The sequence below is a fragment of the Oncorhynchus mykiss genome, chromosome 11 (genome assembly GCF_013265735.2).
Source record: "Oncorhynchus mykiss isolate Arlee chromosome 11, USDA_OmykA_1.1, whole genome shotgun sequence".
NCBI classification, from domain to species: Eukaryota; Metazoa; Chordata; class Actinopteri; order Salmoniformes; family Salmonidae; genus Oncorhynchus; species Oncorhynchus mykiss.
Window position 1 is genome coordinate 83,602,905 of NC_048575.1, and position 27,118 is coordinate 83,630,022.

Sequence of the window (27,118 nt, forward strand, 5' to 3'; positions counted from 1 at the left end):
TCTGTCTCCTCCCCTTCATCTTTAACCTGTCTCCTCCCCTTCATCTTTAACCTGTCTCCTCCCCTTCATCTTTAACCTGTCTCCTCCCCTTCTTCTTTAACCTGTCTCCCCCCCTTCTTCTTTAACCTGACTCCTCCCCTTCAGCTTTAACCTGTCTCCTCCCCTTCATCTTTAACCTGTCTCCTCCCCTTCTTCTTTAATCTGTCTCCTCCCCTTCATCTTTAACCTGTCTCCTCCCCTTCATCTTTAACCTGTCTCCTCCCCTTCTTCTTTAACCTGACTCCTCCCCTTCATCTTTAACCTGTCTCCTCCCCTTCTTCTTTAACCTGTCTCCTCCCCTTCTTCTTTAACCTGTCTCCTCCCCTTCTTCTTTAACCTGTCTCCTCCCCTTCTTCTTTAATCTGTCTCCTCCCCTTCATCTTTAACCTGTCTCCTCCCCTTCATCTTTAACCTGTCTCCTCCCCTTCTTCTTTAACCTGTCTCCTCCCCTTCATCTTTAACCTGTCTCCTCCCCTTCTTCTTTAACCTGTCTCCTCCCCTTCTTCTTTAACCTGTCTCCTCCCCTTCATCTTTAACCTGTCTCCTCCCCTTCTTCTTTAATCTGTCTCCTCCCCTTCATCTTTAACCTGTCTCCTCCCCTTCATCTTTAACCTGTCTCCTCCCCTTCTTCTTTAACCTGACTCCTCCCCTTCATCTTTAACCTGACTCCTCCCCTTCATCTACACTGATTGAAGTGGATTTAGTGACATCAGTAAGGGAGCATAGATTTCACCTGGATCCACCTGGTCAATTTAGCTTACAATTGGCTCATTCATCCCCCCTCCTCTCCCCTGTAACTATTCCCCAGGTTGTTGCTGTAAATGAGAATGTGTTCTCAGTCAACTTACCTGGTAAATTAAGGGTACTCCTTCATTTATGTCATGGAAAGAGCAGGTGTCCCTAATGTTTTGTACACTCCGTGTGTATAACCACTAATATTATAGTCCTACCATCTCTTCCCACAGCAGTAGGATTATATTTACGCCTGCAGCCATGTAGAACCCATAGTTAGAGGACGTAACATTGCATCTGTACCATTATAGCGTCTGTGAGAGCACAGGCAGCACCATTGAGGCCATCTCCATTTAGAGATAGTCAATTTTCTTCTTCTACTACTTCTATGAGTTGGCAAACAAACTGAAAGGGTGCACACCGCCACCTAGAGGGGTGTTGTTTGAGCAGGCCTAAAGCCAAGGTTGGTGATGTACTGCCACCTAGAGGGTGTTGTTTGAGCAGGCGTAAAGCAAAGGTTGGTGATGTACCGCCACCTAGAGGGTGTTGTTTGAGCAGGCGTAAAGCCAAGGTTGGTGATGTACTGCCACCTAGAGGGTGTTGTTTGAGCAGGCCTAAAGCCAAGGTTGGTGATGTACTGCCACCTAGAGGGGTGTTGTTTGAGCAGGCGTAAAGCCAAGGTTGGTGATGTACTGCCACCTAGAGGGGTGTTGTTTGAGCAGGCGTAAAGCCAAGGTTGGTGATGTACTGCCACCTAGAGGGTGTTGTTTGAGCAGGCGTAAAGCCAAGGTTGGTGATGTACCGCCACCAGGAGGGGTGTTGTTTGAGCAGGCCTAAAGCCAAGGTTGGTGATGTACCGCCACCTAGAGGGGTGATGTTTGAGCAGGCCTAAAGCCAAGGTTGTTGATTTACTGCCACCTAGAGGGGTGTTGTTTGATTAGGCCTAAAGCCAAGGTTGGTGATGTACTGCCACCTAGAGGGGTGTTGTTTGAACAGGCGTAAAGCCAAGGTTGTTGATTTACTGCCACCTAGAGGGATGTTGTTTGAGCAGTTGTAAAGCCAAGGTTGTTGATTTACTGCCACCTAGAGGGTGTTGTTTGAGTAGGCGTAAAGCCAAGGTTGTTGTTGTACTGCCACCTAGAGGGTGTTGTTTGAGCAGTCGTAAAGCCAAGGTTGGTGATGTACTGCCACCTAGAGGGGTGTTGTTTGAGCAGTCGTAAAGCCAAGGTTGTTGATGTACTGCCACCTAGAGGGGTGCTGTTTGAGCAGGCATAAAGCCAAGGTTGTTGATGTACTGCCACCTAGAGGGGTGTTGTTTGAGCAGGCATAAAGCCAAGGTTGTTGATGTACTGCCACCTAGAGGGGTGTTGTTTGAGCAGGCGTAAAGCCAAGGTTGTTGATGTACTGCCACCTAGAGGGGTGTTGTTTGAGCAGGCGTAAAGCCAAGGTTGTTGATGTACTGCCACCTAGAGGGGTGTTGTTTGAGCAGTCGTAAAGCCAAGGTTGTTGATGTACTGCCACCTAGAGGGTGTTGTTTGAGCAGGCGTAAAGCCAAGGTTGTTGATGTACTGCCACCTGGAGGGTGTTGTTTGAGCAGTCATAAAGCCAAGGTTGGTGATGTACTGCCACCTAGAGGGTGTTGTTTGAGCAGGTATAAAGCCAAGGTTGGTGATGTACTGCCACCTAGAGGGTGTTGTTTGAGCAGGCCTAAAGCCAAGGTTGGTGATGTACTGCCACCTAGAGGGTGTTGTTTGAGCAGGTATAAAGCCAAGGTTGGTGATGTACTGCCACCTAGAGGGTGTTGTTTGAACAGGCTTAAAGCCAAGGTTGGTGATGTACCGCCACCTAGAGGGTGTTGTTTGAGCAGGCGTAAAGCAAAGGTTGGTGATGTACTGCCACCTAGAGGGTGTTGTTTAAGCAGGCGTAAAGCCAAGGTTGGTGATGTACTGCCACCTAGAGGGTGTTGTTTGAGCAGGTATAAAGCCAAGGTTGGTGATGTACTGCCACCTAGAGGGTGTTGTTTGAGCAGGTATAAAGCCAAGGTTGGTGATGTACTGCCACCTAGAGGGTGTTGTTTGAACAGGCGTAAAGCCAAGGTTGGTGATGTACTGCCACCTAGAAGGGTGTTGTTTGAGCAGGCGTAAAGCCAAGGTTGTTGATGTACTGCCACCTAGAGGGGTGTTGTTTGAGCAGGCGTAAAGCCAAGGTTGGTGATGTACTGCCACCTAGAGGGTGTTGTTTGAGCAGGCGTAAAGCAAAGGTTGGTGATGTACTACCACCTAGAGGGTGTTGTTTGAGCAGGCGTAAAGCCAAGGTTGGTGATGTACCGCCACCAGGAGGGGTGTTGTTTGAGCAGGCCTAAAGCCAAGGTTGGTGATGTACCGCCACCTAGAGGGGTGATGTTTGAGCAGGCCTAAAGCCAAGGTTGTTGATTTACTGCCACCTAGAGGGGTGTTGTTTGATTAGGCCTAAAGCCAAGGTTGGTGATGTACTGCCACCTAGAGGGGTGTTGTTTGAACAGGCGTAAAGCCAAGGTTGTTGATTTACTGCCACCTAGAGGGATGTTGTTTGAGCAGTTGTAAAGCCAAGGTTGTTGATTTACTGCCACCTAGAGGGTGTTGTTTGAGTAGGCGTAAAGCCAAGGTTGTTGTTGTACTGCCACCTAGAGGGTGTTGTTTGAGCAGTCGTAAAGCCAAGGTTGGTGATGTACTGCCACCTAGAGGGGTGTTGTTTGAGCAGTCGTAAAGCCAAGGTTGTTGATGTACTGCCACCTAGAGGGGTGCTGTTTGAGCAGGCATAAAGCCAAGGTTGTTGATGTACTGCCACCTAGAGGGGTGTTGTTTGAGCAGGCATAAAGCCAAGGTTGTTGATGTACTGCCACCTAGAGGGGTGTTGTTTGAGCAGGCGTAAAGCCAAGGTTGTTGATGTACTGCCACCTAGAGGGGTGTTGTTTGAGCAGGCGTAAAGCCAAGGTTGTTGATGTACTGCCACCTAGAGGGGTGTTGTTTGAGCAGTCGTAAAGCCAAGGTTGTTGATGTACTGCCACCTAGAGGGTGTTGTTTGAGCAGGCGTAAAGCCAAGGTTGGTGATGTACTGCCACCTAGAGGGTGTTGTTTGAGCAGTCATAAAGCCAAGGTTGGTGATGTACTGCCACCTAGAGGGTGTTGTTTGAGCAGGTATAAAGCCAAGGTTGGTGATGTACTGCCACCTAGAGGGTGTTGTTTGAGCAGGTATAAAGCCAAGGTTGGTGATGTACTGCCACCTAGAGGGTGTTGTTTGAGCAGGTATAAAGCCAAGGTTGGTGATGTACTGCCACCTAGAGGGTGTTGTTTGAACAGGCTTAAAGCCAAGGTTGGTGATGTACTGCCACCTAGAGGGTGTTGTTTGAGTAGGCGTAAAGCAAAGGTTGGTGATGTACTGCCACCTAGAGGGTGTTGTTTAAGCAGGCGTAAAGCCAAGGTTGGTGATGTACTGCCACCTAGAGGGTGTTGTTTGAGCAGGTATAAAGCCAAGGTTGGTGATGTACTGCCACCTAGAGGGTGTTGTTTGAGCAGGTATAAAGCCAAGGTTGGTGATGTACTGCCACCTAGAGGGTGTTGTTTGAACAGGCGTAAAGCCAAGGTTGGTGATGTACTGCCACCTAGAAGGGTGTTGTTTGAGCAGGCGTAAAGCCAAGGTTGTTGATGTACTGCCACCTAGAGGGGTGTTGTTTGAGCAGGCGTAAAGCCAAGGTTGGTGATGTACTGCCACCTAGAGGGTGTTGTTTGAGCAGGCGTAAAGCAAAGGTTGGTGATGTACTACCACCTAGAGGGTGTTGTTTGAGCAGGCGTAAAGCCAAGGTTGGTTATGTACTGCCACCTGCCGTTATGGAATGTTTGCTCACCAGTATAATTCATTGGCTGAACCCTCCTGATGACCTGGATGGAAATGTGTGATCCTTCCTTAACCCATAGGAAGTCCCACCCGGTTGACTACTTCAAAATTGTGAAAGTCCTCAATGGTGCTGCGCTTGCTAAAAGAGTCTTTTTGGGCACTAGAGTCCTCTATCATTCTCTATGGTAGAACCACAGTCAGGTTTCAGCACCCATACATGAGATAATACTGCCTCCTACTGACATGACTTGATAATGCAGGATGGGTAGGCTAGACCGGGCAATGCTGGGTTTACTTGCGGTCAGTGCCAATATGGTCCGACAGTGACCTGTATCCAGGGAAGACCAGCCCCCACTTTCAATTGGCTCCTGGATGCTTCTCTTTCAATTGGCTCCTGGATGCTTCTCTTTCAATTGGCTCCTGGCTACTTCCTTGTTCTACAGGTCTACAGAGTTGGAGCTCACTTAGCAGCAGAACTAATGCGAGAGTTTGGTTTTGAAGCCAGAGAGGATGGGTCGGAGATAGATTACACTGTTAGTTTCGGAATAAAAAACAAAAATAATTGAACAATTTCAGTTAATAAAAACTGACGACTGTCTATTTTTTTTGATGAAGGTAGTGATGACGAGTGCACTGTTGATTGTCTGCGTTGCATGCGTGAGCTTGCTGTAACTGTCACCCCCTGACCATTGGCTACAAAATATGAGTTACTTCTCACACTGTTGCGGGACTGCAGTGATTGGCAACCAGGAGTGAAGGACACTGTGTCCAGGTGTTGTTGTCATTCATGCTCTCCCCATTGAGTAGACTGTATCACGTGACATTTAGATGGCTAACCAATGTGAGTTATTTCTTGTGTAAGCTGCTATCTTATCTGAAATGTAATCCTGGGAGGGAGAAATGGCTGGTAGACACCTCGATACAACACCACTGAACTGAATGGTTTTCGGGACCTGGTCTATATAGCCTAATATCTAATTGCTTTTTGCTGTTCAGCTCCAGGTTTGAAACTAAGTTGAACCATATGCATGTAGAGATGCTATAAGTCATGTAATTGTATGGATATGTGGACCTGTCTGAACTATATTCTCTATTCTGACTGCCGCTTCCTGTTCCTCTCCCAGGCACCATCAACAACAAGCAGTTCCAGATCTTCAACCTGACGTCTCTCACCAAGTCAGAGGCCGTCCTGTCGGCCACGCTCCACTACTACATAGGAGACCTCCAGAACAGTTTCCAGCACCCGGGCTGCAACAGCACCACCAGGCCCAAGCCCAAGAGCTGTGGAGCTCCGTCCCCATCCCTGTCCCGCCACGGCCCCAGTAGACACAGCCACGTCCAGATGGGTGTGTGGAGCTTCGCCTCAGTGGATAACCATATCAGGACTTTGGGCCACTTTGTGATCAATGTGTCTACACTATACAGGGACTTCATCTCTTGGCAGTGGAAGGATGTCACTCAGGTGGTGAACCAGGCCAAGCATCATGATGAGCTGCTGATCGGGATAGACGTGGCATCCCAGCCTGGACCCAGGCCCTGGAAGAAGTTCCTCTCAGACCGCTTTCCTTACATCCTGGTCTACGCCAACGACTCGACCATCTCCGAACCAGAGAGCGTGGTGTCAACACTACAGAGTCATCGGAGGCATCAAACCACGATAACCACGGAAGAAGGAGCATTCGCCTCCGGCTTCCACAAACTGGGGCTGCACGCTCAGAATAGCACCGCCGCTCAACAACAGACGCCTCCTCACAGACGCCGGCGCTCGGCTAGCGTCCTCCTCCCGCTCCAGAACAACGAGTTACCGGGGCCGGAGTACCCGTATGAGACGACGGGCTGGGACGAGACCAGCCCCTACGAACCGCTGGAGAACAAGCCAGTCCGTCGGCCGAGGAAAAAGACGCGCGGTAAGAGCCAGAGGCACGACGGTAAGATGCCCCTGCTGCAGTTTGACGAGCAGACGATAAAGAAGGCTCGTAAGAAGCAGTGGAACGAACCACGGAACTGTGCTCGTCGCTACCTGAAGGTGGACTTTGCAGACATTGGCTGGAGCGAGTGGATTATATCTCCCAAGTCTTTTGATGCCTACTACTGCTCAGGGTCATGCCAGTTCCCCATGCCTAAGGTATGTCTTCATGCTTCATGTAATTAATAATATAATGTGCCAGTATGTGTTTCCCAGAGTCCCCAACCCTCATCCCCATGCCTAAGGTATGTCTTCATGCTTCATTGCATCGGGTTTACGACCTGATATACTCTGAGTGTAAAAAAACATTAAGGAAACCTGCTCTTTCCGGAGGGGATTTTGAAAGGTGTCCTTAATGTTTTGTACAGATGAACCGTCAAAGAGAACCATCAATAAATGGGAAATGGGATTATACTCTTAGATAAAGTATTCATTTTTCTCTGTAGAAATGGATCCAACTAGAGAGGTTTAGGACCCTCGTTAGACATCGTAGTAAAATAGAAGGACTGCAGAAGGAAATGGTGATATGTTAATGTACTGGGAAAGATGGGTTAGTCTGTGGACATCTGATTGGTTGATTTGCCGAAATACTTGGAATCCAGTACTATTTAGAAAATACATTTATATATATATAATAAGGGCTGTGACGATTATGGAATTTCAGGTTAGGATTAATTGTCATGGTTATCTTATTGTCATGTAGCAGTATCAGAGATGGTACTATGTCCTGGTCTGAACCCTGACTGGTTTACATTCAGACGATATGTAGCAGTATCAGAGATGGTACTATGTCCTGGTCTGAACCCTGACTGGTTTACATTCAGACGATATGTAGCAGTATCAGAGATGGTACTATGTCCTGGTCTGAACCCTGACTGGTTTACATTCAGACGATATGTAGCAGTATCAGAGATGGTACTATGTCCTGGTCTGAACCCTGACTGGTTTACATTCAGACGATATGTAGCAGTTAAAGGGATCTAAGCTGAGTATTAATCAATAATTCCCGGATTGTTGCTCGGCAACAGAGAGTTTGGAAATGGGGGCGATAATTATATAGATCACTCGGGTCGCCACCTTTATGTTGAGGAAGCACATGGGCCATCTTCTAAACACTAGGAATACCACTCAGTATAAATGTCAAGTTAAAAATATGTGTTAATGCTTCAGCAATCAATGGAGCAGAAAGCTGTAATAAGGAGGGAACAAGCAGATCAGCCACAGTAGATTTTCTTTTTAACATCGATCGTAAGTAGTTGTTCCAATACATCAGAAGTAGACAGCTGCTCCAGAGAGTACAAGGATTCACTGGGGGGGTTTGTTGAATTTGGGAGAGGGACGAGCAGTTTACTGACTGACTCGGATCTATTAAACCAAGGTTTCGTTCAAACAAAAAACCGGCAGACATAAAAATGTTGATTTAAAAGCATCACATTTGTTTCATTAATGATGTCAGAGTTCAGTATAACTTGATTGGGTAGGGAAGGACATTAATGATGTCAGAGTTCAGTATAACTTGATTGGGTAGGGAAGGACATTAATGATGTCAGAATTCAGGATAACTTGATTGGGTAGGGAAGGACATTAATGATGTCAGAGTTCAGTATAACTTGATTGGGTAGGGAAGGACATTAATGATGTCAGAGTTCAGTATAACTTGATTGGGTAGGGAAGGACATTAATGATGTCAGAGTTCAGGATAACTTGATTGGGTAGGGAAGGACATTAATGATGTCAGAGTTCAGTATAACTTGATTGGGTAGGGAAGGACATTAATGACGTCAGAGTTCAGTATAACTTGATTGGGTAGGGAAGGACATTAATGATGTCAGAGTTCAGTATAACTTGATTGGGTAGGGAAGGACATTAATGATGTCAGAGTTCAGGATAACTTGATTGGGTAGGGAAGGACATTAATGATGTCAGAGTTCAGGATAACTTGATTGGGTAGGGAAGGACATTAATGATGTCAGAGTTCAGGATAACTTGATTGGGTAGGGAAGGACATTAATGATGTCAGAGTTCAGGATAACTTGATTGGGTAGGGAAGGACATTAATGATGTCAGAGTTCAGGATAACTTGATTGGGTAGGGAAGGACATTAATGACGTCAGAGTTCAGGATAACTTGATTGGGTAGGGAAGGACATTAATGATGTCAGAGTTCAGGATAACTTGATTGGGTAGGGAAGGACATTAATGATGTCAGAGTTCAGGATAACTTGATTGGGTAGGGAAGGACATTAATGATGTCAGAGTTCAGGATAACTTGATTGGGTAGGGAAGGACATTAATGATGTCAGAGTTCAGGATAACTTGATTGGGTAGGGAAGGACATTAATGATGTCAGAGTTCAGGATAACTTGATTGGGTAGGGAAGGACATTAATGATGTCAGAGTTCAGGATAACTTGATTGGGTAGGGAAGGAGTGGAATTTCCACGCTTTAGCACCTTAACAGTTTTCCAAAATGTAGATGGATCACCAGCAGAGTCAGCGATAGAACTCAGGAAGTAGCTTGATTTAGACTTTTTTTTTTTTACTAAGGATGTGCATTTACTTCTCAGTTACCTGAAAATCTGCCAGTCCACACCAGCATCAGTTAGTCTAGCTTTAGCCCAGGCATGATTTATTTTTCTAAAGATGTCTGAGAGTTCTGTAGAAAACCAGGGATTTGATCTATTTTTTAGTCTATAGTGTTTAAAAGAAGCGTATTTATCTGCCAGTAATATAATAATAGATGAGAAATGATCAAGAGCTAATTCAGGGTCAGGTATACACTAAATGAGGTCAGGTATGCACTTAATGAGGTCAGGTATACACTAAATGAGGTCAGGTATACACTAAATGAGGTCAGGTATGCACTTGATGAGGTCAGGTATACACTTGATGAGGTCACACTAAATGAGGTCAGGTATACACTTAATGAGGTCAGGTATACACTAAATGAGGTCAGGTATGCACTTAATGAGGTCAGGTATACACTTAATGAGGGCAGGTATACACTTGATGAGGTCAGGTATACACTTAATGAGGTCACACTAAATGAGGTCAGGTATACACTTGATGAGGTCAGGTATACACTAAATGAGGTCAGGTATACACTTAATGAGGTCACACTAAATGAGGTCAGGTATACACTTGATGAGGTCAGGTATACACTTAATGAGGTCACACTAAATGAGGTCAGGTATACACTAAATGAGGTCAGGTATACACTTGATGAGGTCAGGTATACACTTAATGAGGTCAGGTATACACTAAATGAGGTCAGGTATACACTTAATGAGGTCAGGTATACACTAAATGAGGTCAGGTATACACTTGATGAGGTCAGGTATACACTTAATGAGGTCAGGTATACACTAAATGAGATCAGGTATACACTTAATGAGGTCAGGTATACACTAAATGAGGTCAGGTATACACTTAATGAGGTCAGGTATACACTTAATGAGGTCAGGTATACACTATATGAGGTCAGGTATACACTAAATGAGGTCAGGTATACACTAAATGAGGTCACACTAAATGAGGTCATGTATACACTTGATGAGGTCAGGTATACACTTGATGAGGTCAGGTATACACTTAATGAGGTCAGGTATACACTAAATGAGGTCAGGTATACACTAAATGAGGTCAGGTATATCAAATCAAATCAAATCAAATTTGTTTATATAGCCCTTCGTACATCAGCTGATATCTCAAAGTGCTGTACAGAAACCCAGGCTAAAACCCCAAACAGCAAGCAATGCAGGTGTAGAAGCACGGTGGCTAGGAAAAACTCCCTAGAAAGGCCAAAACCTAGGAAGAAACCTAGAGAGGAACCAGGCTATGTGGGGTGGCCAGTCCTCTTCTGGCTGTGCCGGGTGGAGATTATAACAGAACATGGCCAAGATGTTAAAATGTTCATAAATGACCAGCATGGTCAAATAATAATAAGGCAAAACAGTTGAAACTGGAGCAGCAGCACGGCCAGGTGGACAGGGGACAGCAAGGAGTCATCATGTCAGGTAGTCCTGGGGCATGGTCCTAGGGCTCAGGTCCTCCGAGAGAGAGAAAGAAAGAGAGAAGGAGAGAATTAGTGAACGTACACTTAGATTCACACAGGACACCGAATAGGACAGGAGAAGTACTCCAGATATAACAAACTGACCCTAGCCCCCTGACACATAAACTACTGCAGCATAAATACTGGAGGCTGAGACAGGAGGGGTCAGGAGACACTGTGGCCCCATCCGAGGACACCCCCGGACAGGGCCAAACAGGAAGGATATAACCCCACCCACTTTGCCAAAGCACAGCCCCCACACCACTAGAGGGATATCTTCAACCACCAACTGAGACAAGGCCGAGTATAGCCCACAAAGATCTCTGCCACAGCACAACCCAAGGGGGGGGGGCGCCAACCCAGACAGGAAGATCACATAAGTGACTCAACCCACTCAAGTGACGCACCCCTCCTAGGGACGGTATGAAAGAGCCCCAGTAAGCCGTGTGACTCAGCCCCTGTAATAGGGTTAGAGGCAGAGAATCCCAGTGGAAAGATGGGAACCGGCCAGGCAGAGACAGCAAGAGCGGTTCGTTGCTCCAGAGCCTTTCCGTTCACCTTCCCACTCCTGGGCCAGACTACACTCAATCATAGATACACTTGATGAGGTCAGGTACACACTAAATGAGGTCAGGTATATACTTGATGAGGTCAGGTATACACTTAATTGGGTCAGGTATACACTTAATGAGGTCAGGTATACACTTAATCAGGTCAGGTATACACTAAATGAGGTCAGGTATACACTTGATGGAGGAAAGTTCAGAAAAATACCCCCAAAAAATTAGAAATATTTAACTTTCATACATTCACAAGTGCAATGACTTCTTGTTAATCTACCCATTGTGTCCGATTTCAAAAAGGCTTTACAGCGAAAGCACACCATATGATTATGTTCGGTCTGAGCCTAGTCACAAAAAAACATATAGCCATTTTCCAGCCAAAGAGAGGAGTCACAAAAAGCAGAAATAGAGATCAAATTAATCACTAACCTTTGATGATCTTCATCAGACGGCACTCATTGGACTTCATGTTACACAATACATGTATGTTTTGTTCGATAAAGTTCATATTTATATCCAAAAATCTCAGTTTACATTGACGCGTTATGTTCAGTAATGTTGTGCTTCGAAAACATCCGGCGAATTTGCAGAGAGCCACATCAATTTACAGAAATACTCATCATAAACTTTGATAAAAGATACAAGTGTTATACACAGAATTAAAGATATACTTCTCCTTAATGCAACCGCTGTGTCAGATTTCAAAAAAGCTATACGGAGAAAGCACACCATGCAATAATCTGAGTACAGCGTTCAGACACAAAAACAAGCCATACAGATACCCGCCATGTTGTGGAGTCAGTAAAAGTCAGAAATAGCGTTATAAATATTCACTTATTCACTTATTTCACTTATTCACTTATCTTCATCATAATGCACTCCCAGGAATCCCTGGAGAAGTATATCTTTAATTCTGTGTATAACACTTGTATCTTTTATCAAAGTTTATGATGAGTATTTCTGTACATTGATGTGGCTCTCTGCAAATTCGCCGGATGTTTTCGAAGCACAACATTACTGAACATAACGCGTCAATGTAAACTGAGATTTTTGGATATAAATATTACAGGCCTCTCTCATCTTTTTAAGTGGGAGAACTTGCACAATTGGTGGCTGACTAAATACTTTTTTTGCCCCACTGTATATATTTAAGCAATAAGGCACGAGGGGATGTGGTTTATGGACGATTTTCCACGGCTAAGGGCTGTTCTTATCCTCGACGCAACGCGGAGTGCCTGGGTGCAGCCGTTAGCCGTGGTATATTGGCCATTTACCACAAAACCCCGAGGTGCCTTATTGCTATTATAAACTGGTTACCAATATAATACACGTGGAATGCGGTCTGATGTACCAAGGCTGTCAGCCAATCAGCATTCAGGGTTCGAACCACCCAGGTTATATATATATATATATATATATATATATATATATATATATATATATATATATATATATATATACATATATATACAGTAAAAGTCAGACGTTTACATACACCTTAGCCAAATACGTTTAAACTCCGTTTTTTACAATTCCTGACATTTAATCCTAGTAAAAATTCCCTGTTTTAGGTCAGTTATTTGAGCTGTTCTTGCAAAAATATGGATTTGGTCTTTTACATAATTTTCAATCCTCATGATGCCATCTATTTTGTGAAGTGCACCAGTCTCTCCTGCAGCAAAGCACCCCCACAACATGATGCTGCCACCCCCGTGCTTCACTGTTGGGATGGTGTTCTTCGGCTTGCAATCCTCCCCCTTTTTCCTCCAAACTTAACGACGGTCATTATTGCCAAACATTTCTATTTTAGTTTCATCAGACCAGAGAACATTTCTCCAAAAAGTATGATCTTTGTCCCCATGTGCAGTTGCAAACCGTAGTCTGGCTTTTTAATGGTGGTTTTGGAGCAGTGGCTTCTTCCTTGCTGAGCGGCCTTTCAGGTTATGTCGATATAGGACTCGTTTTACTGTGGATATAGATACTTTTGTACCTGTTTCCTTTCGCACGTTCACAAGGTCCTTTGCTGTTGTTCTGGGATTGATTTGCACTTTTCGCACCAAAGAAAGTTAATCTCTAGGAGACCCAATGTGTTTCCTTCCTGAGCGTTATGACGGCTGTGTGGTCTCATGGTATTTATACTTGCGTACTATTGTTTGTACATATGAACGTGGTACCTTCAGACGTTTGGAAATTGCTCCCAAGGATGAAACAGACTTGTGGAGGTCTACAATTATTTTTCTGAGGTCTTGGCTGATTTCTTTTGATTTTCCCATGATGTCAAGCAAAGAAGCACTGAGTTTGAAGGTAGGCCTTGAAATTCATCCACAGGTACACCTCTATTTGACTCAAATGTTGTCAATTAGCTTATCAGAAGCTTCTAAAGCCATGACATCATTTTCTGGAATTTTCCAAGCTGTTTAAAGGCACAGTCAACTTAGTGTATGTAAACTTCTGACCCACTGGAATTATGATACAGTGAATTATAAGTGAAATAATCTGTCTATAAGCAATTGTTGGAAAAATGACTTGTGTCATACAAAAAGTAGATGTCCTAACCGACTTGCCAAAACTATAGTTTGTCAACAAGAAACGTGTGGAGTGTTTGAAAAAACAAGTTTCAATGACACCAACCTAAGTGTATGTAAACTTCAGACTTCAACTGTAAAATATACTTTGATTTGTTTATCACTTTTGGTTACTAAATGATTTCATATGTGTTATTTCATATTTTTTATCTTCTCTATTATTCTACAATTATAGTCAGTTTGGACCTGGCTGTATTTAGGGCTTGAGGTTACAGTGTAGTGAAACCCTCTGGGTTTTCTTCGTCGTCAGAGAACGCCTCTTTCCTTGTGAAGATCCTGCTTCACACACGCCTCAGTTCGGTTTCCAGAAACAACCCCTACTCCCTAGACATGTGAAGGATTGAAAGGATCAGAGGAAGGAATGGTCTTAGGGTTCCTGGGAACACTAGGTATTGCTCACGGTGATAATGGAAGAACCTGTCACTCATATAACCAGTCATGTTTTAGCTGGACAAGACAGTGTGTCTGAACATGCTAAAGCTGTCCAAGAATTAGGTGTCCTCAGGACTCCCATCACCAGCCTCTTGATCTCCAGGCGGTCACCTGGTTGGGACACTAAACAAAAAAATACAATACCACAAACAGGTCTCCCTTCAAAAAAAAAGATACTCGAGGGGGGGAGGGACTTCCTGGTTAAATAAAGGATAAAAACATTTTAACTATGACCTACTGTCAAATGTCCTCCCATTTCATAGAACTGTCATGTTTGTTGTCATAAGGTGAATGTTGTTGTTCACCTCCACCTTCTCTTCTGTCCTGTAGTCTCTGAAGCCTAGCAACCACGCCACCATCCAGAGCATTGTGAGAGCGGTAGGGGTGGTGTCTGGTATCCCTGAGCCCTGCTGTGTCCCAGACAAGATGTCTTCCCTCTCCATCCTCTTCTTCGACGAGGACAAGAACGTGGTGCTCAAAGTTTACCCAAACATGACTGTGGACTCCTGCGCCTGCAGATAGGGACAATTACCACACACACACACACACACAGGCACATTCACAAAGAAACACACACACAGCTGGACAATAAGAAATGCTCTCTCTCTCTCTCTTTCTCTCTCTCTGTCAGTCTATCTCTTGCTCTCTCTCTCTCTCCTCTCTCTCTCCTCTCTCTCTCTCCTCTCTCTTTCTCTTTCTCTCTCTGTCAGTCTCTCTCTATGTGTCAGTCTCTCTTTCTCTCTCTCTCCCTCTCGCTGTCTCTCTCAAATCAAAATCAAAGTGGGGGCGTCTACATTTTACTTTTTCAGATGTTATTGCAGGTGCAGTAATACCTACCAATACAAAACAATGCACACAAACCCCAGAAAGTAAAAAGAAAGAAATTAAGAAATATCAGAAAGAGCAATGTCAGAGTCTGGTAGTATAAATATCTACACTGACTGGACAAAACATTAAGTACACCTGCTCTTTCCATGACCGACTGACCAGGTGAATCGAGGTGAAATCTATGATCCCTTATTGATGTCACCTGTTAAATCCACTTCAATCAGCGCAGATGGAGGGGAGAAGACGGGGTTAAAGAGAGAGATGTTTTAGCCTTGAGACATGGATTGTGTATGTGTGCATTAATAGACAGTATAGACATTATATGAATAGAAAAGGTTTGTACAGCAGTAGTTATATAGGATGAGCCTTCACTAGAATACAGTATTATACATATGAAATGGGTGAAACAGTATGTAAACATTATTAAAGAGACCAGTGTTCAATGACTCTGTACACAGGGCAGAGTACCCTGCACCTTAGAGTGGTAGCTGGCTAGTAACAGTGACTAAGGTTCAGGGCAGGGTACTGAGTGGTAGCTGGCTAGTAACAGTCACTAAGGTTCAGGGCAGGGTACTGAGTGGTAGCTGGCTAGTAACAGTCACTAAGGTTCAGGGCAGGGTACTGAGTGGTAGCTGGCTAGTAACAGTGGCTAAGGTACAGGGTACTAAGTGGTAGCTGGCTAGTAACAGTGGCTAAGGTTCAGGGCAGGGTACTGATTGGTAGCTGGCTAGTAACAGTGCCTACAGTTCAGGGCAGGTTACTGAGTGGTAGCTGGCTAGTAACAGTCACTAAGGTTCAGGGCAGGGTACTGAGTGGTAGCTGGCTAGTAACAGTGACTACGGTTCAGAGCAGGGTACTGAGTGGTAGCTGGCTAGTAACAGTGGCTAAGGTACAGGGTACTGAGTGGTAGCTGGCTAGTAACAGTGACTAAGGTTCAGTGCAGGGTACTGAGTGGTAGCTGGCTAGTAACAGTCACTAAGGTTCAGGGCAGGGTACTGGGTGGAGTCCGGCTAGTAACTGTCACTAAGGTTCAGGGCAGGGTACTGGGGGAGGCTAGTAACAGTCACTAAGTTTCAGGGCAGGGTACTGGGGGAGGCTAGTAACAGTCACTAAGGTTCAGGGCAGGGTACTGGGGGAGGCTAGTAACAGTCACTAAGGTTCAGGGCAGGGTACTGGGGAGGCTAGTAACAGTCACTAAGGTTCAGGGCATGGTACTGGGGGAGGCTAGTAACAGTCACTACGGTTCAGGGCAGGGTACTGGGGGAGGCTAGTAACAGTCACTAAGGTTCAGGGCAGGGTACTGGGGGAGGCTAGTAACAGTCACTAAGGTTCAGGGCAGGGTACTGGGGGAGGCTAGTAACAGTCACTAAGGTTCAGGGCAGGGTACTGGGTGGAGTCCGGCTAGTAACAGTCACTAAGGTTCAGGGCAGGGTACTGAGTGGTAGCTGACTAGTAACAGTGGCTATGGTACAGGGTACTGAGTGGTAGCTGGCTAGTTACAGTGGCTAAGGTACAGGGTACTGAGTGGTAGCTGGCTAGTAACAGTCACTAAGGTTCAAGGCAGGGTACTAAGAGGTAGCTGGCTAGTAACAGTCACTAAGGTTCAGGGCAGGGTACTGAGTGGTAGCTGGCTAGTAACAGTCACTAAGGTTCAGGGCAGGGTACTGGGTGGAGTCCGGCTAGTAACAGTCACTAAGGTTCAGGGCAGGGTACTAAGTGGTAGCTGGCTAGTAACAGTCACTAAGGTTCAGGGCAGGGTACTGATTGGTAGCTGGCTAGTAACAGTCACTAAGGTTCAGGGCAGGGTACTGGGTGGAGTCCGGCTAGTAACAGTCACTAAGGTTCAGGGCAGGGTACTAAGTGGTAGCTGGCTAGTAACAGTCACTAAGGTTCAGGGCAGGGTACTGGGTGGAGTCCGGCTAGTAACAGTCACTAAGGTTCAGGGCAGGGTACTAAGTGGTAGCTGGCTAGTAACAGTCACTAAGGTTCAGGGCAGGGTACTGGGTGGAGGCCGGCTAGTAACAGTCACTAAGGTTCAGGGCAGGCTACTGAGTGGTAGCTGGCTAGTAACAGTGGCTAAGGTACAGGGTACTAAGTGGTAGCTGGTTAGTAACAGTGACTACGGTTCAGGGCAGGGTACTGAGTGGTAGCTGGTTAGTAACAGTCACTAAGGTTCAGGGCAGGGTAATGATTGGTAGCTGGCTAGTAACAGTGACTACAGTTCAAGGCAGGGTACTGAGTGGTAGCTGGCTAGTAACAGTCACTAAGGTTCAGGGCAGGGTACTGAGTGGTAGCTGGCTAGTAACAGTCACTAAGGTTCAGGGCAGGCTACTGAGTGGTACTTGGCTAGTAACAGTCACTAAGGTTCAGGGCAGGATACTGAGTGGTAGCTGGCTAGTAACAGTCACTAAGGTTCAGGGCAGGCTACTGAGTGGTAGCTGGCTAGTAACAGTCAATACGGTTCAGGGCAGGCTACTGGGTGGAGACCGGCTAGTAACAGTCAATACGGTTCAGGGCAGGGTACTGGGTGGAGGCCGGCTAGTAACAGTCAATACGGTTCAGGGCAGGCTACTGGGTGGAGGCCGGCTAGTAACAGTCAATACGGTTCAGGGCAGGCTACTGGGTGGAGGCCGGCTAGTAACAGTCAATACGGTTCAGGGCAGGGTACTGGGTGGAGGCCGGCTAGTAACAGTCAATACGATTCAGGGCAGGGTACTGGGTGGAGGCCGGCTAGTAACAGTCAATACGGTTCAGGGCAGGGTACTGGGTGGAGGCCGGCTAGTAACAGTCAATACGGTTCAGGGCAGGGTACTGGGTGGAGGCCGGCTTTGATGCACCTGTACTGTCTCCGCCTTCTAGATGGTAGCGGGGTGAACAGGCCATGGCTCAGGTGGCTGAAGTCCTTAATGACCTTCTAGATGGTAGCAAGGTGAACAGGACATGGCTCAGGTGGCTGAAGTCCTTAATGACCTTCTAGATGGTAGCGGGGTGAACAGGACATGGCTCTGGTAGCTGAGGTCCTTAATGACCTTCTAGATGGTAGCGGGGTGAACAGGCCGTGGCTCTTGTGGCCGAGGTCCTTAATGACCTTCTAGATGGTAGCGGGGTGAACAGGCTGTGGCTCGGGTGGCTGAGGTCCTTGATGATCTTCTAGATGGTAGCGGGGTGAACAGGCCGCGGTTCAGGTGGCTGAGGTCCTTAATGACCTTCTAGATGGTAGCGGGGTGAACAGGACGTGGTTCAGGTGGCTGAGGTCCTTAATGACCTTCTAGATGGTAGCGGGGTGAACAGGCCGTGGCTCAGGTGGCTGAGGTCCTTAATGACCTTCTAGATGGTAGCGGGGTGAACAGGCTGTGGCTCAGGTGGCTGCAGGCGGAACAGTTGTCGTAACAGGCGGTGATTCAGCCTCACAGGATGCTCTCAGTGGTGCGTCTGTAGAAGTTTGGGAGGGTCGTAGAGGCCAAGCAACATTTCTTCAGCCTTCACTCACAGACACACACACACACACAGACACAAGCACACACACACAGAATAACCTTTCTGCAACAAAGCCACCTATTGATTACTGTCACCTATCTACATGGAGATGAGATGGTTGGTTGATTAACCTTTTCAGGAAAGGACTGCTGGACCTCCTATTGGAAGCCTGAAGCACCCTGTAGAATACTGAAGCACTCTGTAGAATACTGAAGCACCCTGTAGAATACTGAAGCACTCTGGAGAATACTGAAGCACCCTGGAGAAAGGTGAAGCACTCTGGAGAATGCTGAAGCACCCTGTAGAATACTGAAGCACCCTGGAGAATACTGAAGCACTCTGGAGAATACTGAAGCACCCTGTAGAATACTGAAGCACCCTGGAGAAAGCTGAAGCACTCTGGAGAATGCTGAAGCACCCTGTAGAATACTGAAGCACCCTGGAGAATACTGAAGCACTCTGGAGAATACTGAAGCACCCTGTAGAATACTGAAGCACCCTGGAGAATACTGAAGCACCCTGTAGAATACTGAAGCACCCTGTAGAATACTGAAGCACTCTGGAGAATACTGAAGCACTCTGGAGAATACTGAAGCATCCTGTAGAATACTGAAGCACTCTGGAGAATACTGAAGCACTCTGGAGAATACTGAAGCACTCTGGAGAATACTGAAGCACTCTGGAGAATACTGAAGCACTCTGGAGAATACTGAAGCACCCTGGAGAAAGCTGAAGCACTCTGGAGAATGCTGAAGCACCCTGTAGAATACTGAAGCACCCTGTAGAATACTGAAGCACTCTGGAGAATACTGAAGCACTCTGGAGAATACTGAAGCGCCCTGTAGAATACTGAAGCACTCTGGAGAATACTGAAGCACTCTGGAGAATACTGAAGCACTCTGGAGAATACTGAAGCACTCTGGAGAATACTGAAGCACTCTGGAGAATACTGAAGCACTCTGGAGAATGCTGAAGTACTATGGAGAATGCTGAAGCACCCTGGAGAACTCTGAAGCACCCTGGAGAACGCTGAAGCACTATGGAGAATGCTGAAGCACTCTGGAGAATACTGAAGCACCCTGTAGAATACTGAAGCACTCTGGAGAATACTGAAGCACTCTGGAGAATACTGAAGCACCCTGTAGAATGCTGAAGCACCCTGGAGAATAAACAACTCACTAGTCTCATCTTCATCATCATCATCACCACCCTCATCACCAACCTCATCATCAGGGTTTATTGCCTGTTTGAACACAATAAAACAGGACCTATTGCAGAGGGACAAAAAAACGTATTGAAAGACTTAGGAACTCCAGATGGGTTTCCTGACAGATCTGGACCAACAGAGGACCTCAGTAGACTACTGCCTCAGTGGGACTAACACAGGACCTCAGTAGACTACTGCCTCAGTGGGACTAACACAGGACCTCAGTAGACTACTGCCTCAGTGGGACTAACACAGGACCTCAGTAGACTACTGCCTCAGTGGGACTAACACAGGACCTCAGTAGACTACTGCCTCAGTGGGACTAACACAGGACCTCAGTAGACTACTGCCTCAGTGGGACTAACACAGGACCTCAGTAGACTACTGCCTCAGTGGGACTAACACAGGACCTCAGTAGACTACTGCCTCAGTGGGACTAACAGAGGACCTCAGTAGACTACTGCCTCAGTGGGACTAACACAGGACCTCCGTAGACTATTGCCTCAGTGGGACTAACAGAGGACCTCAGTAGACTACTGCCTCAGTGGGACTAACAGAGGACCTCAGTAGACTACTGCCTCAGTGGGACTAACAGAGGACCTCAGTAGACTACTGCCTCAGTGGGACTAACACAGGACCTCAGTAGACTACTGCCTCAGTGGGACTAACAGAGGACCTCAGTAGACTACTGCCTCAGTGGGACTAACACAGGACTTCAGTAGACTACTGCCTCAGTTGGACTAACACAGGACCTCAGTAGACTACTGCCTCAGTGGGACTAACAGAGGACCTCAGTAGACTACTGCCTCAGTGGGACTAACACAGGACCTCAGTAGACTACTGCCTCAGTGGGACTAACAGAGGACTTCAGTAGACTACTGCCTCAGTGGGACTAACACAGGACCTCAGTAGACTACTGCCTCAGTGGGACTAACAGAGGACCTCAGTAGACTACTGCCTCAGTGGGACTAACAGAGGACTTCAGTAGACTACTGCCTCAGTGGGACTAACACAGGACCTCCGTAGACTACTGCCTCAGTGGGACTAACAGAGGACCTCAGTAGACTACTGCCTCAGTGGGACTAACAGAGGACTTCAGTAGACTACTGCCTCAGTGGGACTAACAGAGGACCTCAGTAGACTACTGCCTCAGTGGGACTAACACAGGACCTCAGTAGACTACTGCCTCAGTGGGACTAACAGAGGACCTCAGTAGACTACTGCCTCAGTGGGACTAACACAGGACCTCAGTAGACTACTGCCTCAGTGGGACTAACACAGGACCTCAGTAGACTACTGCCTCTACTGGGTTGAACAGAAACTTTTCCTCTTACTGAGGAGGTCAGACACATGCTATATCCTAACTCCTTCCACGCCAGTTCTGAATAGTTTTATACCATTACCTAAGAACCTCCTCCTCCTCCTCCCACCTTCGCGTCCCCCTCTCCTCCTCCTCCTCCTCCTCCTCCCACCTTCACATCCCCCTCTCCTCCTCCTCCTCCTCCTCCTCCCACCTTCACATCCCCCTCTCCTCCTCCTCCTCCTCCTCCTCCCACCTTCACGTCCCCCTCTCCTCCTCCTCTTCCTCTTCCTCCTCTTCCTCCTGTCCTCTCTGTACGACATGGCTATATGTTACAGTGTCTATGTCCTTAACTATTTTATTGTTACTTATTGTATGTGAACATCACGTATACATACATACATATTGCCTTGGCTGCTATAGAGAGAGATTTTATTCCAAAGCCAGATGTTGTGGTGTATAGAGTGCATAACACACATCTGTTTATTTGAGATTGTTGATCCATAAAATATACATATTGATAGACTTTCTTTTAATGTTGAAAAAAGAAAGTAAGCTATATTTCATACATTCAGGGCTTGGAAAGGAATGGTCAACATCATGAGCAAAAAAACAAGCAATTTGAGCAATTTGCTCCTAAGGCTATAGCCTAGTTTTTTTTTTCTGTGAATATCTTGTATTTAAGTGTTGTAGTTGAATTTGTGCTGCTACTTCTGCATCCGCCAAGTGTAACAGCACCCACTATCTGAGAGGAGGACCTGTCACGATCTGAGAGGAGTACCTGTCACGATCTGAGAGGAGGACCTGTCTCTATCTGAGAGGAGGACCTGCCACGATCTGAGAGGAGGACCAGTCTCAATCTGAGAGGAGGACCTGTCTCGATCTGAGAGGAGTACCTGTCTCGATCTGAGAGGAGGACCTGTCTCGATCTGAGAGGAGGACCTGTCACGATCTGAGAGGAGGACCAGTCTCAATCTGAGAGGAGGACCTGTCTCGATCTGAGAGGAGTACCTGTCTCGATCTGAGAGGAGGACCTGTCTCGATCTGAGAGGAGGACCTGTCACGATCTGAGAGGAGGGGAGGATGGCTCTGAGAGGAGGATTACTACATCATGGGATCACCTTCACCTCCTAGCCTGACAAACATTAGATACAAGCTGCGTCCCAGATGGTGCCCTATTCCCTAATGTAGTGCACTACTTTGGACCACAGTCCTATGGGCCCTAGCCAAATGTAGTGCACTATAAAGGGAATATGATGACATGTGTGACACAACCATAGTCTATGGTGACCAAGCATAGTGTTTTTACATCACAAGGCAAGATACTGTACCTCTGTCTCATCACAGACAACCAATGAAGGCTTGGTAGCTATCCATCTGACTAGACGTTGGTATTGTCTGTTATAGTCACTGAGAGAGAGCCACTAAAAATGGCCCCCTATTACATATATACTGCATTACTTTTGAGCAGAGCTCGAGCCCTGGCCTAAAGTAGTGCACTACATAGGGAATAGGGCTCGGGTCTAAAGTAGTGCACTATATAGGGAATAGGGCTCTGGTCAACAGTGGTGCACTACATAGGGAATCGGGTACCATTTGGGTTAGTCCACTAGTGAGGCCTTTCCAAACACCAGCATAGGTGCATGTCTCTCTGGTAGCTAGATAGAGTCAAAGAACACCTAACAAGCCTTTACCGTGGATTCAACTATTTCCTACATAATGAAGTCAGACAACCAAATATTTATTTACAACAGATATAGTGAGATGTAGAGGCTAACGTTAGATTGTTTTATATAGATTTGTACATTGTTTTTGTACATAAAGGCACTATGTCAGTGATATTCTAACGCTGTCTCTTGGAGTAGGGACCACATGCTTTTTTTGAATAGATTAAAAATGCAGCTCCTGATCAGCTGAAATGGAATTCAGAATCACTGTTTGAACAATCTAGAACATTCTATGGAACTATAGAATCACAAAACAACTGAAAAGACTGAATAAAGCTGATGACTGTTATGAGATGGACTCGCTCCAACTAGTAAGCATAGATTTACTTTTGTAAAACTGGGTATTAGTACAAAAGAAAGTTTTCAATGAGTGAATTTAGACTATATTCTTTTGATAATAATTATGGTTGCAAATAAAGTAAAAAATTATAATAATGTTTTGCAGATTATTCAATATTTGGATGTGTTCGGTAAACAGTACTTTTATTGTAAACAATATATTGTTTTTGTTTATATGCCAACTATTCTGTACTGCTTGTTTGACATTCTCCAATATTTGGTTCTTCACCTTAGTGCCAATGCAGTTCCACATTGTAGTGATGCGTGTATCTGAATGGAGGGCTTCCTTACAAGTCATATGGTACAGGTACACTATCGTTCAAAAGCTTTGGTCACTGAGAAATGTCCTTGTTTTTTTTTTAAAGAAAAGCACATTTGTTTGTCCATTAAAATAACATCAAATTGAACAGAAATACAGTGTAGACATTGTTAATGTTGTAAATGACTATCTGAGCTGGATAATGGCTTATTTTTAAATGGAATATCTACATAGGCATAGAGGCCCATTATCAGCAACCATCACTCCTGTGTTCCAATGGCACGTTGTGTTAGCTAATCCAAGTTTATCATTTTAAAAGGCTAATTGATCATTAAACAACCCTTTTGCAATTATGTTAGCACAGCTATTCCATGTGAGAAATTGCAAAGAAACTAAAGACCTCGTACAATGCTGTGTACTACTCCCTTCACAGAACAGCGCAAACTGGTTCTAACCAGAATAGAAAGAGGAGTGGGAGACCCCGGTGCACAACTGAGCATGAGGACAAGTACATTAGAGTATCTAGTTTGAGAAACAGACGCCTCACAAGTCCTCAACTGGCAACTTCATTAAATAAACTCAGAAAAAAGGAAACATCCTCTCACTGTCAACTGCGTTTATTTTCAGCAAACTTAACATGTGTAAATATTTCTATGAACATAAGATTCAACAACTGAGACATAAACTGAACAAGTTCCACAGACACGTGACTAACAGAAATTGAATAATGTGTCCCTGAACAAAGGGCGGTCAAAAACAAAAGTAACAGTCAGTATCTGGTGTGGCCACCAGCTGCATTAAGTACTGCAGTGCATCTCCTCCTCATGGACTGCACCAGATTTGCCCGTTCTTGCTATGAGATGTTACCTCACTCTTCCACCAAGGCACCTGCAAGTTACAGGACATTTATCTGGGGAATGGCCATAGCCCCCACCCTCTGATCCAACAGGTCCCTGACGTGCTCAATGGGAATGAGATACGGACTCTTTGCTGGCCATGGCAGAACACTGACATTCCTGGCTTGCAGGAAGTCACGCACAGAACGAGCAGTATGGCTGGTGGCATTGTCATGCTGGAGGGTCACGTCAGGATGAGCCTGCAGGAAGGGTTGTGTTATTGACTGTACGTTTGTTTATGTGTAACTCTGTGTTGTTTATTTTTGTCGCACTGCTTTGCTTTATCTTGGCCAGGTCGCAGTTGTAAATGAGAACTTGTTCTCAACTGGCCAACCTGGTTAAAGAAAGGTGTTCTCAACTGGCCTACCTGGTTAAATAAAGGTGTTCTAAACTGGCCTACCTGGTTAAATAAAGGTGAAATAAAATGTAAAATAAATAAAAGGGTACCACCTGAGGGAGGAGGATGTCTTCCCTGTAACGCACAGCGTTGAGATTGCCTGCAATGACAACCAGCTCAGTCCGATGATGCTGTGAAACACCGCCCCAGACCATGACGGACCCTCCCATCTCCAAATCGATTCCTCTCCAGAGTACAGGCCTCGGTGTAACGCTCATTCCTTTGACAATAAACGTGAATCCGACCATCACCCCTGGTGAGACAAAACTGCGACTCGTCAGTGAAGACCACTTTTTGCCAGTCAAGTCTGGTCCAGCGATGGTGGGTTTGTGCGCATAGGCGACGTTGTAGCCGGTGATGCCTTACAACAGGCCTACAAGCCCTCAGTCCAGCCTTTCTCAGCCTATTGCGGACAATGAACACTGATGGAGGGATTGTGTGTTCCTGGTATAACTCTGTGTCCCACAGGTGTGATGTTCGGATGTACCGATCCTGTGCAGGTGTTGTTACACGTGGTCTGCCACTGCGAGGATGATCAGCTGCCGTCCTGTCTCCCTGTAGCGCTGTCTTAGGCGTCTTACAGAACGGACATTGCAATTTATTGCCCTGGCCACATCTGCAGTCCTCATGCCTCCTTGTAGCATGCCTAAGGCACATTCACACAGATGAGCAGGGACCCTGGACATCTTTCTTTTGGTGTTTTTCAGAGTCAGTAGAAAGGACTCTTTAGTGTCCTAAGTTTTTATAACTGACCTTAATTGCCTACCATCTGTAAGCTGTTAGTGTCTTAACGACCGTTCCACAGGTGCATGTTCATTAATTGTTTATGGTTCATTGAACAAGGATGGGAAACAGTGTTTAAACCCTTTGATGAAGATCTGTGAAGTTTTTTACAAATTATCTTTGAAAGACAGGGCCCTTTAAATGGTACCCGCAAAACACCAGTCTCAACGTCAACAGCGAAGAGGCGACTCCGGGATGCTGGCCTTCTAGGCAGAGTTGCAAAGAAAAAGCCATATCTCAGACTGGCCAATAAAAAGAAAAGATTAAGATGGGCAAAAGAACACAGACACTGGGACAGAGGACCTCTGCCTAGAAGGTCAGCATCCCAGAGTCACCTCTTCACTGTTGACGTTGAGACTGGTGTTTTGAAGGTACCATTTAATGAAGCTGCCAGTTGAGGACTTGTGAGGCGTCTGTTTCTCAAACGAGGCTCAGCTGCGAAGTGATAGGCCACACAATATCTGGGGCATCTAACCGGACAATGTCTGAAAGAGACAGTGTGATATCACCATTCTCAACTCAGTGACATGTTGAAAGAAAAGAAGTCTATCAACACAGACTGATAGTCATAATATACCACAGTTCACATCAGCTGTTATTCAATATGAAAAACCACTAGACTACATTACTTTCCAAATTGATTCACCAGAATTTCTTGACATCAATTTGGGGCCATGAGCAGAATAATGTGGAAACCTCAGTGTTAAGGTCACAAAGGGAGAAATAATGATTGACAACAGCAGTTATACGTTCTGCCAGACAGTGTATGACCATATTAGAGACACATATATTACCCTCGGCCGCACTTCCTAACCTCCAACCAAATATATGACCATATTAGAGACACATATTTCCCTCAGATGACACAGATCCACAAAATATATATTTTTTTAAATCAAGTGTTGATAAACTCTCATGTCTACTGGGTGAAATACCACAGTGTGACATCACAGCAGCAAGATGTGTGACCTGTTGTCACGAGAAAAGGTCAACCAGTGAAGAACAAACACCATAGTAAATACAACCCATATTTATGTCCCCCCCCTTTTGTACTGTAACTATTTGCACATCGTTACAACACTGTATATAGACATAATATGACATTTGTAATGTCTTTATTCATTTGGAATAGAGTACCATTTGGACCAGTCTCAGAGCAGATGTAAAGGTCTTTCCGTTCAGTCCCTCCCGGTTGAAGATGTTCAACCACCCAGGGAAAGCATTACTGAAGATGTTCAACCACCCAGGGAAAGAGATCGTATATTGAATAGACCGGCTATGCATACAAGAATAATTCAATTTCACCAATGCCATGTATCTGTGATATCTGTGATTCCATTTTGTCGGGTTGACCGGTCGCTCTCTGGTTGTACCTACCTGCACAGTATGAAGTCCTCTGGTTTCCTGGTGAGCTTCTTGGGGAAGCCCGTCTTCTCGATGACCTTCAGGGAGGAAGGTGTGAGTCATCATAGGGTCGTTGGAATGAAGGACTGGGGAACTTTATCCTCCATTAACCAAGCCACCTTCATTACAAATGCAGCTGACCTCAAGCTATAGAACAGCGTGACCTTTACTGAAACATTACTGAAGCATTACTGAAGCATTACTGAAGCATGACAGAAACATTCCTGAAGCATTACTGAAGCTTTACTGAAACATTACT

At 45.6% G+C, this 27,118-nt stretch overlaps 1 protein-coding gene across 1 annotated transcript in view; it reads left to right on the forward strand.

Annotated features, from left to right (window-relative positions):
- Window positions 1–14,880, forward strand: part of LOC110536502 (bone morphogenetic protein 3-like) — a 17,059-nt gene extending 2,179 nt beyond the window's left edge. Inside the window, exons 2-3 of the mRNA XM_021622274.2 lie at window positions 5,769–6,769; window positions 14,573–14,880. Coding sequence (XP_021477949.2) covers window positions 5,769–6,769; window positions 14,573–14,764 — 1,193 coding nt within the window. The 3' untranslated portion in view covers window positions 14,765–14,880. The remainder of the gene's footprint in view (window positions 1–5,768; window positions 6,770–14,572) is intronic.
- The last annotated feature ends 12,238 nt before the right edge of the window (window positions 14,881–27,118 follow it).